General features: G+C 38.6%; 2 protein-coding genes across 2 annotated transcripts in view; both read left to right on the forward strand.

The window, feature by feature from the left end:
• LOC115750563 (protein FAR-RED ELONGATED HYPOCOTYL 3) overlaps nt 1-17163 on the forward strand; it is an 874908-nt gene that overhangs the window by 257319 nt on the left and 600426 nt on the right. The gene's annotated exons all lie outside the window — the stretch shown is intronic.
• Nucleotides 2911-12167, forward strand: LOC115750558 (probable LRR receptor-like serine/threonine-protein kinase At1g06840). The gene is made up of 22 exons (XM_048286015.1): nt 2911-3047; nt 3190-3191; nt 3244-3343; nt 3535-3682; nt 4130-4201; nt 4360-4431; nt 5064-5207; nt 5301-5372; nt 5443-5514; nt 5958-6032; nt 6479-6547; nt 6738-6806; nt 7005-7076; nt 7264-7350; nt 7800-7868; nt 8101-8609; nt 8872-9030; nt 9118-9401; nt 10148-10199; nt 10462-10712; nt 11111-11245; nt 11588-12167. The coding sequence occupies exons 3-22, from the start codon at nt 3244-3246 to the stop codon at nt 11930-11932; spliced, it is 2856 nt and encodes a 951-aa protein (XP_048141972.1). The 5' UTR covers nt 2911-3047; nt 3190-3191; the 3' UTR covers nt 11933-12167.

A 17163-nucleotide genomic window follows, 5' to 3' on the forward strand; every position in this document is an offset into this window, starting at 1 on the left:
GCTTATACGTGTAACTGTGTGTGTTCTCTGGGCCCCGGCAACTCGTTGTTGTCTAGAAAACGCTTGTAAGATATGTTTCTTGAGGTAAAGTAAGATATGTTCGATTAAAAAGAGAAGTGTCGGTACAAACTTGAATCAGCTCGTCCTCTTATTTATTTATTTATTATTTTTTTTTTTGAAGAGATTTGAATCAGCCAGTACTTTGTGCACGTACTGATTTTTTTCAGGCCCATGTGTGGCAATCCTGGTCCAGAGCATGCCGGACACGAACGGCACTCAAATGGCACGCTTGTGATTTCAAAGCAGGGAAAGGCCCGCTGCCTGGCTCTGCACAGGCACATTTCGAATGCGAAAAGGATAATGCCACACGAGTAACACGTTATATTCTTCTTGGCATGTTTGACTTTGATTTATATAAAAAATAAAAGGATAAGTGCACTCGAAATTTTTCCAAATGTGAAATTGGTGTAGTTAAATCAATTCGTTAATTTCGTTCAATTTGATTGACGCAACGTGCTGATGTGAGTTTTTTGTTAAGGTACGTGGTCAAGAACCACGTATGAAAAAACAAAAAAATACACTCAAGTATTAAAAAAGTTAAAAATGTTTATAAAAAGAAAAGAAAATGAAGAGGGTGAGAAATACAAAAATAAAAAGAGCTAACAGTTTAAGCTTAAGCTCGAGCTTCTTTTGTTGGGAAAAAGAGCATGAGAATTTTATGAGTTTAAATCGTACGCTTGCTGCCAAATTGGAGATGATAAATAAGAAAAATCTACCTCAAAAGGATTAGGATTAATATTACGAAAAACCCCAAATCGGTATATTTGTGACAAATTTACTTCAAACTATTTTTTTAACCATCAAAAATCATAAATTGGTATATTTTTGACAAATTTACCCCAAACTGATACACTTGTGATAAATTTACCCTTTGTTAGTTTTCATTAAATTTTATCGTCAAATTACTGATTTGGATAACACGTGGGAATTGCCATATGTATACATCTAGGGTTTTTACTCTCTATTTGTCACAGGTGTATCAATTTGGGATTTTTCATGATATTAATCCACTTTGGCGAAAACTAAAGGATGGTAAATTTGTGACATGTGTACCAATTTGAATTTTTGGTGGTCAAAATAGATAGTTTACGGTAAATTTATTACACATATACTAGTTTAGGATTTTTTGTAGTTGAAAAAATAGTTTAGGATAAATTTTTCATATGTGTACTAGTTTGGGTTTTTCGTGATTAAAAAAATAATTTCGGGTAAATTTGTCACAGGTGTACTAATTTGAAATTTTTTATGGTATTAATCCAAATGACTGAGCTAATAAGAAGCGCTTGGTGATATGAAGGATTCAAGAACGTTTCTCTTCTTCCATTTTTTTGTAGGTCTATGATTGAGAGAGCACACCTTGAGAGCTCGCGATTCTTGAAGTTTCTCCTTCTTGTTCTTATTCTGTATTGGGCTCCAACAGACTCAAACCCCAAAAAAGAAAAAAGAAAAATTGACATTTTCTTTTTGCCGTTTTCATCGAATTATTTTCACCTTTTTTTTTTCTGCTTAAAATTTCAAGTTTATATTTTTCATGTGATGTTTGACGAGTGCCGGACCAGTGCCTAGTGTTTTAAGAAAATACTAAAATATCAATATTTTTCGCTAGTCGAATCGGTAGGACCTAACAAAATAACTATTTTTTTGGGTAAAAAAAAGGCAAGTTTTAAGTGCAGTCAATTTATATGAGTTTAAGTCTAGATTTTTTTTTTTTTTGGGGTTTAATAAGAGGTTTTTAGCCCGTATTTTTTATAAAACTTAGTTCCGATTCCTTTTTCTAAATGTCAACTTGACTCTAGGAATATCGAATTCAACATTATTTAAGAATTTAATTGACGATGCACGAGTATTAGACACTTTCCTAGTCGATGCTTTATCCTAGTTTTCGAATCTCAAGATGTACAGAATGAGTCCAATCATGGGGGAACAAAAGTAAATAAGCCGAAATCACAGGTCCAATTTCATATTTCTAAGAGTTTGTGAGGACGTTGAAAATTGAGTGAATATTTCTTTTTCTATATGATTTTGTTAATATTCTAAGCCGATGTCTCTGTCCGAAGTGCCACAAATTGAGGGAAATTGAGAGAGGCAACTGAATTTGGTGAATTATCAATGAATTGTTCCCATCTTGACTTCTTCCACAATTTACACCCGAAATATTTATTGACTTACGAGATGAGGTAATCACTTTATTTAATTACGCCATAGTTAGCAATCTAATATCACGGCGAACAATATATATTTTTCTTATAATTAATGGGTTTTTCGATAAAAATATGTAATTAGGAAAAGTGTGCTTGGTGGAATATGTTAGCAATCCCCCAAAAAAAAAAAAAACTTTTCTTGTCTCCATCAATGGCATGTCATTCAGTTGTTTAAACCTAGCTAGATTGGCACAAAATCGGCCGACCCTATCTGTATGACGTCGTGTCCGGATAAATTCTGACTTGTTAGCTGTTACTATTACATGATGTATATACGTTGACTTACTCTTAACCCGAAACTTTTGTAACATGCGATTATTAACACGTAGATTAACGTATAATTTCTTGTAGATTTTTCTTAATTCGAATTATAAATGAAATATCGATGGAAAACTAAGATGTTACTTTCTATTTTACGTCGTGAAGTATATTTTATACAATTCTTTTAGAATTATATTGGGCCGAACAACGTCAGAAATGCCGATGGGGACCAGAGCAAGTTTGAACCTTTCGCGCCACACAAGTTGCGCACACACCCTCCGGAGGAAGAAGAACAAGTCCTCTGTTTCTCTGCATAAAATAAGCAGAACTCCATCACAGTCCGAGACAATGCACTTCCACCGAATCCGTTACCATTAGATTCCAGTTTTCTATGTGTTTCCTCTGACCCGGCCCCGACGATCCCCACGTCACCGCATCCCGTGGCGTCTACAAAGACGGCTTTTCCTGCCGCTCCCGCTAGCTCGACCCTCACCCACCTCCAGCTCCTTCTCGATCTCACGTCAGGTTAGAGCTTCACGACCCACTTCAACTCGAGCGATTTGTTTTGCTCTGATGCTCTGTTTGTGCTGGAATCTCGATGCTAGCGCCGTGTTTTCCTGGCTCGATGGATGACGAGAAAAGAGTCTGAATGATTCTGAGCTCTGAGAAGTGAGCGGGGGTTCGATTCTGTTCTGAACGTGCTTGATTTGATGTTTCACAGATGGAGAGGGAACGGCTTCTGTTGCTTGGAGTGGCTGTTGCTTTATCGGCATGTTGGTTCGGTTCGCTCGCTTCGGCACAGATGATTCATCCGGGGGAATGTCAGTTTCTCTGCCTTTTCTGTTTGTTCTGCAGTCTTGTAATATATCTGTTGGTAAATGAAATTATGCTCTTCCGTGAGAATCACAAAAAGGAGATGGCAAGAAAAAGATGATCTTTACACAAGATGATGAATTCAATATGCTGTTTTTCTTATTCTTGCTATGATGAGATAGATTCTGATGCTTTGCAGTAAAAGCTTTGAAAGCAATCCGTAACAATCTTGGCGATCCATTAAAGCATCTTCGCAACTGGAAGAAGAGCGATCCTTGCACTTCCAACTGGACAGGGGTCATCTGCACACAGATCCTGGATGATGGCTACCTGCACATTCAAGAACTGTAAGTTCATTTCTAAGAAATGAACATCTCTCTCTCTCTCTCTCTCTCTCTCTCTTTGAAGTACCGATTGACCTGGTCTGCCTCACCAATATGTTCTAAACCTTACTTCGGATACCATTATTGCTTATCTAGTGAGATACATATTTCTCACTAGTTTTGTGTTTTTCGGGTGCTTCATATGATGCTTGCTTGGTGTTTCCTTTGAATGTTTATAGCTTTAAAATCTTCTGTTAGGCTTTGTGGTAATATCTCTAATAGCATTGGATTCTTGTTCAATGAAACCAGTCTATGTTGTTGGATGGCAGAACTTTTGAATATGTGGGAGTCAGACTGTCCATTCATGTACAGGAGTTCAGTCTTGAAATCCTGAAGCAAATCTTGATTTCAAACATGTAAAAATGCTATCAAAATATTTGTGGTTTCTCATGTGGTTTCTCTCATGTGCAGGCGGTTGTTAAATAAGAACCTGACGGGGACATTAGCTCCTGAGCTTGGTGTACTCACCCATGTGACTTACTTGTATGCCGCTGGTCTAATCTTGTCGTCCTTTTCTTTTCGTGAAGTGTAGTGCTCATGCCTGTATAAACTCGCTCTTCTTTCAATTCGATAGTTGAAGTTGCCATCGATCTCTCTCTCTGTCTCTCTTCTCTTCCCGACTCTGCAATATTTCTTTGCAGGGATTTTATGTGGAACAACATAAGTGGCAGCATACCAAAAGAGATCGGCAACATGACTTCTTTGCAACTCCTGTATGTGAGAACTCAATTTGTACTAGGTCCAGCAGATATGCGACGATGCTTTAGAATTTTACGCACACGAGCATATCTGCAGCCTTCTTTCGTTTTTCACTAATAGTTATATGTACTACTTTTCTGTTCAATAAATTTCTCCTGTGTCTGTTTAAGAGTGTGAAATTATGTATGATGACCGATGAAACTATAAACAGGGGTGATTAACTAATTAGCTTGGGATAATAAACGGACAAACCTACATCCAATTGTTTGGTGCCATGGTTCATTTTTTCGGCCTTGATATTGATGAGGTTTATTGCTGCATAAACTCAACTTCTCTCTTTATTAAGAGATACAGAATTTCCTCGTGAGACAATTTCTTGTTGTCGTATGCCAGTTAACACTCTTAGTAGAGCGAGATCTTCAGTGCAAATATAAGCTTGCCTGTCCTTTTACAAAGGTTTTTTGCTTTGACTTGACATGATGCCGGTGTTCAAATTTTTCTTGGCGATGAATCCAGTGTACTTGCTCATAGAACCTTCATTAGTGTTTTGTTTCTGTGCAATTAGCAAATAGGAAATTCTTTCAGTGTCAGATGAAACTTGATATTAATATGCAAAAGCATCTTATGGAGGCCATGTTTAATGCAGGCTTCTAAGTGGAAACAATATATCGGGTCCTCTACCTGATGAGCTCGGATCCCTCCCCAATATAACGAAATTTCAGCTGGACCTTAACCAAATATCAGGACCACTTCCCAGCTCATTTGCGAATTTGCTAACCGTTCAGCACTTGTAAGCTTTACAGATAATAAGATCAACATTCCGTTCTTTGTGGCTAAGTAACCAGATTACTTACTTTTAATCCTTTGATTCTATGTCTTGCAGTCACATGAACAACAATTCCATCAGTGGCCAGATTCCTCCTGAGCTCTCTAAGCTGCCTAAGCTTAAGCACTTGTAAGTATGCTATTCACATTCTCTCGGTCTTTTCCTTCTTTATTTCAACGGTCTAATGGAATGCTTGCAGCCTTCTGGATAACAACAACTTGTCAGGTCATCTCCCACCACAGCTCCACATGATGCGAAGTCTGACGATTCTGTACGTTTCTTGTTGATGAAGCCTTATTTTCATAGAGGCTTTTTCCTCCTTGCTATCCAATCAAATAATTTTTGAGGCTGAAGTGATAACATAAACATTATTGCATATGACTGAAACGACTCACACAGCCTTACTTGTTGAATATGTGCAGAAACGAAAGTGATAAAACAGTTATGACTCCTTTGGCCTCGAAAAAAGTAAAACAGCTTCTGGGAATTCTTACATTGAGGAACCTTAAAATGTATAGGCTCATTTAAGGGAACTTTAAGCTGGTATATCTAGTTAACATTTGAACGGGAACTCAGTTTTGCTTGAGGTTGTTAGTCTTGCTCTTTGCATCTAATCCTGGTATACAAAGTTTCATACAGAGAACTAAAGTTTGAAATTCTGATCACCTATTACTAGAAACAAGCTACAATTTAAACTATCTTGTTTCATTGCAGCCAACTGGACAACAACAAATTTGAGGGGACTGAAATCCCTCCTACTTATTCAAACATGTCCCGTCTCGTGAAATTGTAAGATTTCTCTCTCCGACCAGTCCTCATGTTCAGTCACACACAGGAACGCAAGATAGCATGCACATACGCCACAGGCATGCATACAGCATGCAACCAAAGCCAGCATTGGCCTACCTTTCTGGGTCTCTTTTGTTTGAAGAGAAAACAGACAACCATGAGTGCTGATTGATGTCTCATTGCTTCTAATTCTTGTTATCGATATGGCCTTTACATGAAAATGATTACCATAGAACTTAGCGCCACATGGAGGCTAATTTCAATCAGTATTTTGGCACTCGAAAGTTTTACTCTGTTGGCGTGAGATTGCAATCTTCGCTCTTCATCTTTAGGGATCTTCAACTCTTCTGCCAGGACTAGCCACAAGCTGCATATTTCTTCTCCATTTCGTCTCACAAAAAGGATAGTTTTCTACTTGCTAAACTCGAATCTTTTAATCATAACAGGAGTTTGAGAAACTGCAATTTGACAGGTGCTATTCCTGATTTTAGCACCATCCAGAGTCTTCTTTATTTGTAAGTTTCAATCTTTACTTCTGTAAGTGATGCTTGGCAGTTAGCATCGATTATATCACCAATTGTTTGCTGTTTCGTGGCTTCTGCTGTGTAAATGGTATGAGGAGATATATGAGAAGTATCAAGTTACGTTAGAAGACTTAAATAATCTGGGCATGCTGTCTAACCAAAACTGTTGTTCAATTTGCAGAGACCTTAGCTTAAATTACCTAAGTGGAAGCATACCCACAAATAAGCTTTCTTCGAGTATCACTACTATGTAGGTGCTCCATGAGATTTTCTAGTATTTATGTTGCTCTCTTTCTCTCTCTCTCTCTCTCTCTCTCTCTCTCTCTCTCTCTCTCTCACACACACACACACACACACACACACACACACACAAAAACACAACCACACTCACACGGCTGTAACGATAATCCTTCATCCCTACTTAATCGATTTGCTTCACACCATGCAGTGATCTCTCCCATAATCAACTTACAGGGACTATTCCATCAAATTTTTCTGGTTTTACCCAGCTTCAAAAACTGTAAGGATCATCTGGACTTTCATTACAATTCTTGTTTCCCGTCAAACTCATAGTAAAATCCTTGTTTGAAGCTTTAAGCAGCTACTCACTTCACTTCATCTATTGATGGTGCTATATCATTTTTCTACAGATGGAAGTAGTTACGCAATGGACTTACATAGGAATGATGACTGTTTGTCTTTTGCAGATCTCTTCGTGACAATTTCTTGTCCGGTGATGTTCCAACCAATATATGGCAGAATATCACTTTTAAGGCGACATCAACACTAAATTTGTGAGCCAACTGCAGAGAGATAATATCATGGGTTCATCATTCTTAGCCATTTCTTAGCAATACTATGAGCATTTTGTTGTGTGGCTCAATGACTTATGGTTTGAATGCCTTAAAATTGTGATGTATGTGCACGTAGTCTCCTTCCAGGAATGTTTATGGTTGATACTTATATGAACTGTCAAATGTTGAGCGTGCTCTCTCTCTCTCACACACACACACACAATTTTTCCCCCACCCGACAGCTCCAATTGCAGAGTTTTCATTTGAACCACACACAAAGTTAAGAGATCAAACTGTACATTGAACATTAGAGGAAGTAACACAAGGAAAAAGGAACTGTTGGCTTACCTGAAGTCTTTACCGGGTTACCTCCCACTTGTTTGGAGAACTTTCGTAGGTACCTGATTCCTTTTGTCCTCTTACCCATGTATATGACTCTTTACTTGCAGGGAGTTCCAAAACAATGCACTTACTAATGTTGTGGGCAGTCTCAATCCTCCTCCAAACGTCACAATCAGGTAAGCTTTCTGCTAATCAAGATCTAGTCATGTATTCACTGTGGTCTGGATCAGTCCACAGCTGTTTTTTCTTCTTTGGGTTTAGGTATTACCTTGAACTTTTGATTTTAGAGCCGCTTAATATTACCGATTTTACGTAAACTCGGCCAAGCACCATTCATGTTTCACTTTATCTAGTAGCTCTATCCCGGTTGGGAGCAGTTTGATGACTTACTAGTTCATCTATGAACAGGCTTCAAGGGAATCCTGTTTGCAGAAGAGAGAACGAACTTGGCATAGTCACCTACTGTGCACCTGAAGATGGCAGCGCTGATGCTCCTGCCAATTATACGTTCTTAAACAGCAGCAACTGCCCATCTCAGCATTGCCCCGGCTATTTCGAACATGTGCCTGATGCCCCAGATCCATGCTACTGTGCCGCACCGCTCGGGGTTGGAGTTCGTTTACGCAGTCCTAGTATTTATGACTTCCGCCCATATGCTGATGAGTTCAGATCTTACGTAACCTCCAATCTTGGCTTAGAACCCTATCAGCTGGTGATTGACTCCTTCATATGGCAGAAAGGTCCCAGGCTCCTAATGTTTCTAAAGTTATATCCTGAGATTGGCAATTATTCTGGTGAATTCAGTGCAAGTGAGGTCCAACGACTTGTGAGCGATTTTGCAACCTTTACAATAATTGGGAATGATACATTTGGGCCCTATGATCTGCGAAATTTTACTCTTGGATATTATCAACCCGGTAAGTTTCACGCTCATATGCGATCTTTGCCTGGCAATTCAAATTTTCATGGCCTCTCTAGAAATGCATCTTGAGCATGCCTAAACTAGCGAGCCATCTATATTGCAAATATAATTTCTTCCCTTGTTCTCAAAACTCTTCCAAGTGGTCATTTGAAAGGATGCTCTGCAATTGTTTGAATCAAAGGCGTCTTCTGAAACAAATGAAGCTCTCTTTCACATTTAAACTGGAGCTTAGAGAACAGTAATCTCCTCATGTGCAGATGTTAATCTGCCAATGAGCTCGGGCATGAGCAAGGGGGTTCTGGCTGCAATTGTACTTGGATCCATCTCTTCTGCTGGTGTCACAGGCCTAGCCATTGCGTTTCTGTTCTACCGAAGACACCCTAGGAACCGGAATCAAGGTTCAAGGACAAAATCAGGTGTGCGATTTCTGCCACATAAATTGCAGCTTGAGAAGCCTTATCCCCTAAGAGTGGACTCTTTAATTTTTACTTCCTCTTGTGTAGCTTCGAAACTTTCCATGAAAGTCGAAGGAATAAAAGAATTTTCCTTTGCTGATCTTGAGAAGGCGACAAGTAGCTTCGACATCACTGCTCAGATAGGACAAGGAGGTTACGGGAAAGTTTATAAAGGTGTCTTAGGAGATAGCACTGTGGTGGCAATCAAACGTGCACAGCAAGGATCGCTGCAGGGCCAACAAGAGTTCTTTACTGAAATAGAATTCTTGTCAAGGCTACACCATCGCAACCTTGTTGCCTTAGTTGGGTACTGCGACGAAGAAAGTGAGCAGGTAGAATCTTCATGATTCTGACAGCACTGATGTGCTCATTGAAGCAATGTTTTAAAGAAGTGTCATATTGCCATTCCTGTTTGGTAATAGTATGAAGCTCCTTATTAAGATATTCTCTCACATAATAAAACCCTTTCAAAAGCACATTACAGGGGTTCAAGTGCTGCTAAACTCCAGCTACGAGGTATTCAAAAGTGTGTAGATAGCCTCCATCGTTATGAAGTCAAATGTTTCGGTTTGAATGATGACAACATGTAGAATTCCACTCTGGAAGTAAATCCTGGTAGGATTACAAAAAGTATGGTAATCAATAGGTGCGCCCCTGAGGATTCAGCTGTGATGTTTATACAGTACAAACTTACAGTGCAGCCGAGATGGAGTGCAAGCTGAAAAATCTCATAATCATGTGACCTCAAGTGCAATAAAATCAATTCTATAACAAGTCCTCAATTTTCCTACCATTAAGGTTGGTACCCATGGGATGTATGAAATGGCTAAGATGCTCTTAAAATTTTTATGATTCATACGACATTCTGTAGAATGGTGAGAACCAGGATGTGGACACTGAGTATATCTAACAAATCGGAAAATTGTTATGCATAGTTATTGTGCCTATACTATTCTTTCGTCGTTGTCCCTCTGTGGTAACAATCCTGTTTCACTGTTTTTAGTGCTGGTTTGCTGCCACTCGGTAAAGACAATGACTTTAAATAAGTTTAATATGCTTTCCTTAATTGTCCTTGCAGATGTTGGTATATGAGTTCATGCCAAATGGTTCCCTTCAAAATGTCTTATCAGGTAAGAAGTCATGCAGTTTCATAAGCCGTATCTGTGATTGTTCGGCATGCTCTGAAAAGATCATCTGTCTAATTTGTTTTGTCTTTTGGAACCATTTGGTCTCTTGATTATCGACACGGATCACCTGTCGTTTTCATTTCAAAATTGAGTAAAATAGATTGTCATAAGGTTATAAATGTATCTATCCGGAATGGAGTTCGAACGTATCTTCTCCTGTGAGTTTAAATGTGTCTTGACCATCTTGATATTTGTTAATTGGCAGATCGATATAGAAGCCCGTTGAGTTTTGCAGTCAGATTGAGCATCGCCTTGGGTTCAGCCAAGGGCATTCTCTACCTTCATACAGAAGCAGACCCTCCCATCATACACCGGGATATCAAAGCCAATAATATATTAATAGACAGCAGATTCAATGCAAAAGTCGCAGACTTTGGAATCTCGAGACTTGCTCCATTGCCAAATACTGATGGTTATGTGACTGCTCACATATCCACAAACGTAAAGGGCACGCCTGTAAGTTACCCCGCCTGTCATAGTTGGAGAATTCAGCATACTAAATGAAGAACAAAGAGTATTTGATTGATGTAGAGAAAAAGTAGAATTTAGTGGACCGTTTCTGTGGGAGAATGACCATCTGCCACCATCAACGGATAGTCTCAAACAAACTAAAGTACGACAAACCAGTCATGATTCTCTCGACTTATCTGTAACTTCACCAGTTCATTAGTATGGTATCAGACAAGGAAATTTTGGCATTATCGCTGCTTTCGGATCTGACATTGTTTCATATGCAAGGGGAACAGTAAATGAGTAGAGATCCAGCTCCAAAGTCGTCTCATGTGTGTTTTGTGCTGCTTCGCTATTTTAAGGCTTGACCTTCATAATTCTCGGTGTGCTGTTTCCCTTTGCAGGGCTACGTCGATCCAGAGTACTTCTTGACACACAAGTTAACAGAAAAGAGTGATGTTTACAGCCTTGGGATTGTATTTTTGGAGCTGTTGACAGGGATGCAGCCCATATCTCATGGTAGAAACATTGTCAGGGAGGTACTTGCTCTTTCGGCTTTACCTTAAATCCTAATAGAACGGTCATATAAACCCGACCGGAGAATCCTTATTGTATTCTCCTGACTCATGTATACTGCAATCCAGGGAAGTGCCAGTGTGATTATCTTCCCAACTCACCAAAGCGCTGAATTCTTTGTCAAGACAACATAGAATCCTCCCGTTTATTGTCCATTACTAAGAGAGTGGCCTTGACTTCATTCCATTGCATTTCTCGTCATAGTATCAGAATTTTCTGATGAATCGTCACTTTAGCATCATGATGTTGTCCCGCTGTTGGTACTCTCTCACCGAGATAGTTTATACTGTTGATGGCATTGGCAGGTGCTGCAAGCTTGTCAATCTGGATCGATGTTCTCCATCATAGATCGAAGCATGGGGCCATATCCTTCTGAATGTATCAAGAAGTTCATGGCATTGGCCCTCAAGTGTTGCGAAGATCAGACAAAGGCACGACCGACAATGTTGGAGGTGGTACGAGAATTGGAGAATATATCTTCCATGCTACCGGAAACCGACACTATTGCCTCAGAATCAGAACCTTCCATTTCAGGAACGGGGGGTTCTGCCTCACAGCCTCTTTACGCCAGGAGAAGTCCATACACATCCACCGATTTGATTGGCAGTGACCTTGTAAGTGGCGTGATACCCAAGATCAGCCCCCGTTAATGCGCCGTGAACGTTACGTCCGTGTTAACTAGGATCTGTCACGCCATGTAACGTATCTTTCGGGCCCTCCAAGAGTGTTTTTCCAACGCATGAAGAACTTGGCGAATCAACCTTGTGCGATCCTTTGACCTTCTGTAGCATTCGGACCAAAGAACTTCGACATGTTGGAAATTTCTCGAAGTTTTCTAACAACTCATGGATGGCATAAGTTCAAGAATAGGACTCTACAAGATCCTTCTCTCTTGTGAATGCTTCGAGATCGTACCTGGAAGATGCTTCAACTTCAGGCGTAATCATATGTGGAAGGAATTGTTGTGGACATCTTGAGCTTTCATGGATTGGTTATGTTGACGAGATATTTGCTTACCTTAATCGTTTGTTAGAAATACTCAGATAATGTATAATGGCCTGATAGGGGAAAATTGCTAAAAAAATCATAAATCTATTGTAATTGTGCCAATTTAGACCTAAAATATTTTACCATTTGCCAATTTGGTCATAAACTTTTCGATTATGTCAATTTAGTCATAAAACTTTTGACAATTTGCTAATTTAGTCTCAATTTGTCATTGTAGCTCTTCCGGCCAATTATCCGAATAATAGTTTGGGACTAAATTGTCAAATTTCAAAAGGTTTAGGACTAAATTGACATATTTTCATAAGGTTTGGGATTAAATTGGCACAATTGAAAAGTTTAGGACTGAATTGGCCTCCATACCACAGGTTTAGAACTTTGTGGACAATTATCCGGCATGATAGAGCAACTCATGTTGAACTAGAGTATTGTTGAACGCGAGTTCTCTGTTCAACCGCTAATCCTCTCATATAAGTGCAAGCGAGGTGTTAGAAAACAGTCGCATTCGGGGACAAAAAAAAAAAAAAATCACATCGAAACCGGATCGGAAACCCAAGCTGCTTTTGTTTGTTCCGATTAAACTTTCAATTCGGGCTCGTGGTGCGCGCATATAGATCTTCGGTTGATTGAAAGTAAGTACGATCGAAAAACGAAATGATTTGTATAGGATTAAAGTGAACTAATCTCATGATTTAGTTTAGATACGATCCTTGGAGAAGATTAGTTTGTTTTTTTTTTCTTTTATCACACTCTTTTATGTCAATGTACGAAATTCAATTGATAAGGATGTAGGAGAGTAAAAAAAAGCTGGAACCAGCTTCGGCTCGAGTCTGTTGCATTTGGGTCCAGGGAATTTGATTTGGGCCACAAAGTTGGAGGTGACTTGGGTAGGATTAAGCTTTTATCATAAGCTATGCCTTTTAGAAACGCACAGTCTTGGAAGAGATACCACAAATTTGTTGTTTGGACTTGGCATAATAGGTTTAGAGTAATTATTAACAAAGAAAAATCACAATTATATGAGAAACTTGATAACGCAAATATGCATTAGTTTTAAGGATGAAAATTTTAAGACGGAATTGTACTTCAAAAGAAGCGTGCACGGCTATTGTTACGAAAAAGCTCCACGAGTGGCTTTATCCACCGTTGATTTCGTGATTGTAACTACCCACTTTCTTTTAATTACAACCAAATCAGCGGTGTGCGAAGCCACTTGTAGAAACTTTTTTATTTACGCTGGCGATGTATGCTTGGTTAATTCATCTTGAATCCAAATATACGTCGATAACTAAAACTGGTAACTCAATAACAAATTAGATAAAGTTCAAAATAAATAAAAACAAATGTTAGTAAGCATTTGAAATGAGAGTTTAAAAAACCCGGAATTGATTCGTGACTTAATTGAAGGAAAGTGATAAAACACTCAAAAGGCAGGTGGTTTTCAAGGAAGAGATGCTAAGTTTAAATGTCGATAAACAACTCAAATGAGACTTCATAAACCAAAACTAGTTGGTAGCCTAGCAGGGCAAAAAACAGAAACATCAAATATACAAAGATTGATAAATTTGTACGAAAATTGATAAATTGAAGGACTTTGTAAAAGGGACAAAAAAAAAAACAAATAAAAGTGGAGAGTAACTCAAAACTGATTAGTAATTTTCCCTATCAATGAGGAATGTATGGTCTCCAATCACTTTTTACATGACAGTTGCAAGTCTGAACTCATAAAGAACCAGCCTAATCCTATAAATCCACGAAAGTCTCCATTTCTCGTCGCAATAGGAGCAAAAGACCCCGGGGAGGGGGATCAAGAAAGTTGTCGCTTTGTTTGGATTTGTGGAATCACGATCGTGCTTCTCGGAGTCCCGTTGAGCCATAGCCAACTCGACAAGATGTCTAGTTTTAAATAGCATCTTAGACAAAACTAAGGGTTTTGACAACCCCCATAGACCATTCCCCTATGAAATCGATAAAAGTTGGATAATGATAGTATGCTCTTGGAGAGACATCAAGAGGGATCCCAAAGTCTAGCCCTATTAAGGTATTCAGTTAGATTTGCATTCACTCAAAAGTTTAAACCAACGAGTTATAGGCTAACTAGGATATATTAACTGTTTTACACCGTATCAATTTTCTGATGTAGAATTTTTATAACATAATCCACACTTGCATTCTTATCTAATAATTGGGATCTTTTCTAACATATCCACACTTGCATCCTAATCTAATAACTGGGGATTTACACAGACGACAGTTCGAACTTTGATACTTCAGAAAAGACAGACTATGCTGTTTGTCCAAAGCTAAGCTATAAAATCTCTCTCTCTCTCTCTCTCTCTCTCTCTCATAATGGCACACTTTGAGCCTTTATGATCACAGGTCCACGTGCAGCATTTCACACTGGATTTTGTAGACAAAACATCAGATCCTGGGCGTTGATTTGCATCTAGAAAGCCTTGTCCTCGTGTGAATAAAATATAAACAGATCTGATCATACGGTGTTGTGAATGTTGACACCCCATGAAGCCATGGATGCTGTATTCCCAGCGGCTGCTTGACTTATTCAATCCCTATGATGCCGTAAATTAATCCAAAGCCAATACGCACAAGGCACTTCATATTATCTAAAGCATTTTGCCGGTTACGGCGCTACAAAACGAGTGATAGATTTTTCAATTATAAAAGGAGAGAGCCTGTGATATATTTGCAATTAGGAGGGCCAATACCTGTTTAATTATTTGTTAATGCTCACGGACATCCGCTTGACTCGATTAACTTTTGGAGATGCACGCAACCTGCCTCGGTCGCCTGTAGAACTTGTCAAAACGGGTTGGTTGCGTGGGATTTGTGTTGGGTCGTAAATGGTTTGATCCAAGTAGACTCATTTAATCTTTTTATGACACATTTATAGCAATACAAATTTAGTGATCTGTACACAACACATACCTAAATTGAGGCAAGAAAGCAAATGAGTGAGTGGAAAATCGAATGAGGGCGACAGAGAATGAAGAAAGAGTCATAAAAATGGTTTGAATATAAGCAAGTTGTGAACCGATTTATAACTCATTTACGACTCATTTAACACTCTTGTTATGTTTAAATCGATTGATGATCCATTTATTAAGCATAAGTAACTCATATAGCAACTCATTACATCATTTATGGATTAAGAAATAGATTTATGACCACTTTTGACAGGTCTAATCACGTGCATAAAATAAGACTTCGCGATAGCAAATGTGATTCTTCGAGATTGTTCTAAAGATGTTGTAATTCATTGGATCAAAAACTACTTACTTATGCTGAAATTCGGTGGCGGATGTTGCCACTGCGACCTCGAGCCATTGCCAATATAAGGCCATAACATTGGATCAACTATCGCAACCTTGGGCGACCTTAAATCTAAGATCGTTTTAACTAGTGCAGGTGGTCGCAACCTCCGTATGTTGCAAAGTGAGGAAGAGATTCGAGTCACCGAGGACGGCGGCTCGGTGTTGGGCATCGCCGGGTGTTCGGGCGTGTCGAGAGCTGCAGCAGTAGCGACATGGTTTGAGAGGGGTAGAGAGTGATTTTTTTTTTTTTTTTTATGGAGGTTATGATACCATTGATACGGGCTTATAATATTTTTATGAAAAAAAAAAAACCACGAATCAGGATTTTGGTCGTAGGAAATTTTGTTCCATTAGAGATGTAAGAAAACATTGTCCTAACGCATTAAGGCCATAGAAAATGAAACTAAGTGGATAATGAGAATACCAGGATGTTATAATATCTCACATCATTATCCATGTGACATATACTAAACCTTATCTTTTTTTTTTGGTCGAAATAGTAAAACTTATGTACATGCTGTGCTTATAATTTTTAGTGGCTTAAATTTGTAGAGTTGAATATTCTCACGGTCACCTCGGAAAGTCTGTATGTCTGAGCAATCAAGAGTAACGTCGTGGCGGTCCCAAATCATTAAAGTGACTTTCTCAAGAATATTCGACTTCTCGTACAGGACAAAAGTAAAACGATCTGCCTCTTGTCCTTGCGGAATGAATTGGAGAAAATTAAAAGTACAAAACTCAGTTGCATTTTGTCCAACTTGAGGCCATTTTGGGGGGTCTGACTGATTCCAATATTTGCTAGTAACCGTACATGTTGTCTTACACAGAATTTAGGGACGACGCATTTACACATTAAGCGCACGACCCGGATTCAATTATGAGACAAATTATCCGGAAAGTCCGGAACTTATTATGTGAACAATGAAAACTTTCTTTATTGACTAATTATTTCACGCGATATAAGCTATTATTTTTTCAAATCATCCATTTTTTTTGTAAAACGGGCGGAGTCTTAGATTTATCTACATGATCCGCGAGTTGTGTCATTATTTCATGACCACGGTTGTATAGGCTGCACTTTCGCACTCTTCTCGGAGAAACAATAGTATGAAAATGCTTCTTGATTATTTTATCAACTCTTCAAAAGACGTAAATAATTATATAAGATTGGATTTGAGATATAATTTGTGTGTTCTCCATTGAAATGAGGCAAAAACTGAAAATATAAGGAAATTTAAATTCCTTTATTAGTCTCCATCTCCAAGTAGAATGAGAACAAACGAGTTCTCAAAAATGTTTGCACAAAATATAAAATCGGCAAACGTGCAGTTTGTGCAAAATTTTGGCTCGACAAATCTTAGATAAATTAGAAAAACGATGCTCAGGTGTATTCGAGGCGAAGTTCCCTAAAAAGAACTAGAGCAATTCATCATTAAAGAGCAACAGGTACATTTTATGCTATGAACTAATTTAGGATAAGTTCTGAACCACATGAGTTGATAGAAAAAACTGTCGGAAAAGTCTTAAACCTTTCATATTTTTGT

Source organism: Rhodamnia argentea, chromosome 10, assembly GCF_020921035.1.
Source record: "Rhodamnia argentea isolate NSW1041297 chromosome 10, ASM2092103v1, whole genome shotgun sequence".
Taxonomy (NCBI): Eukaryota; Viridiplantae; Streptophyta; class Magnoliopsida; order Myrtales; family Myrtaceae; genus Rhodamnia; species Rhodamnia argentea.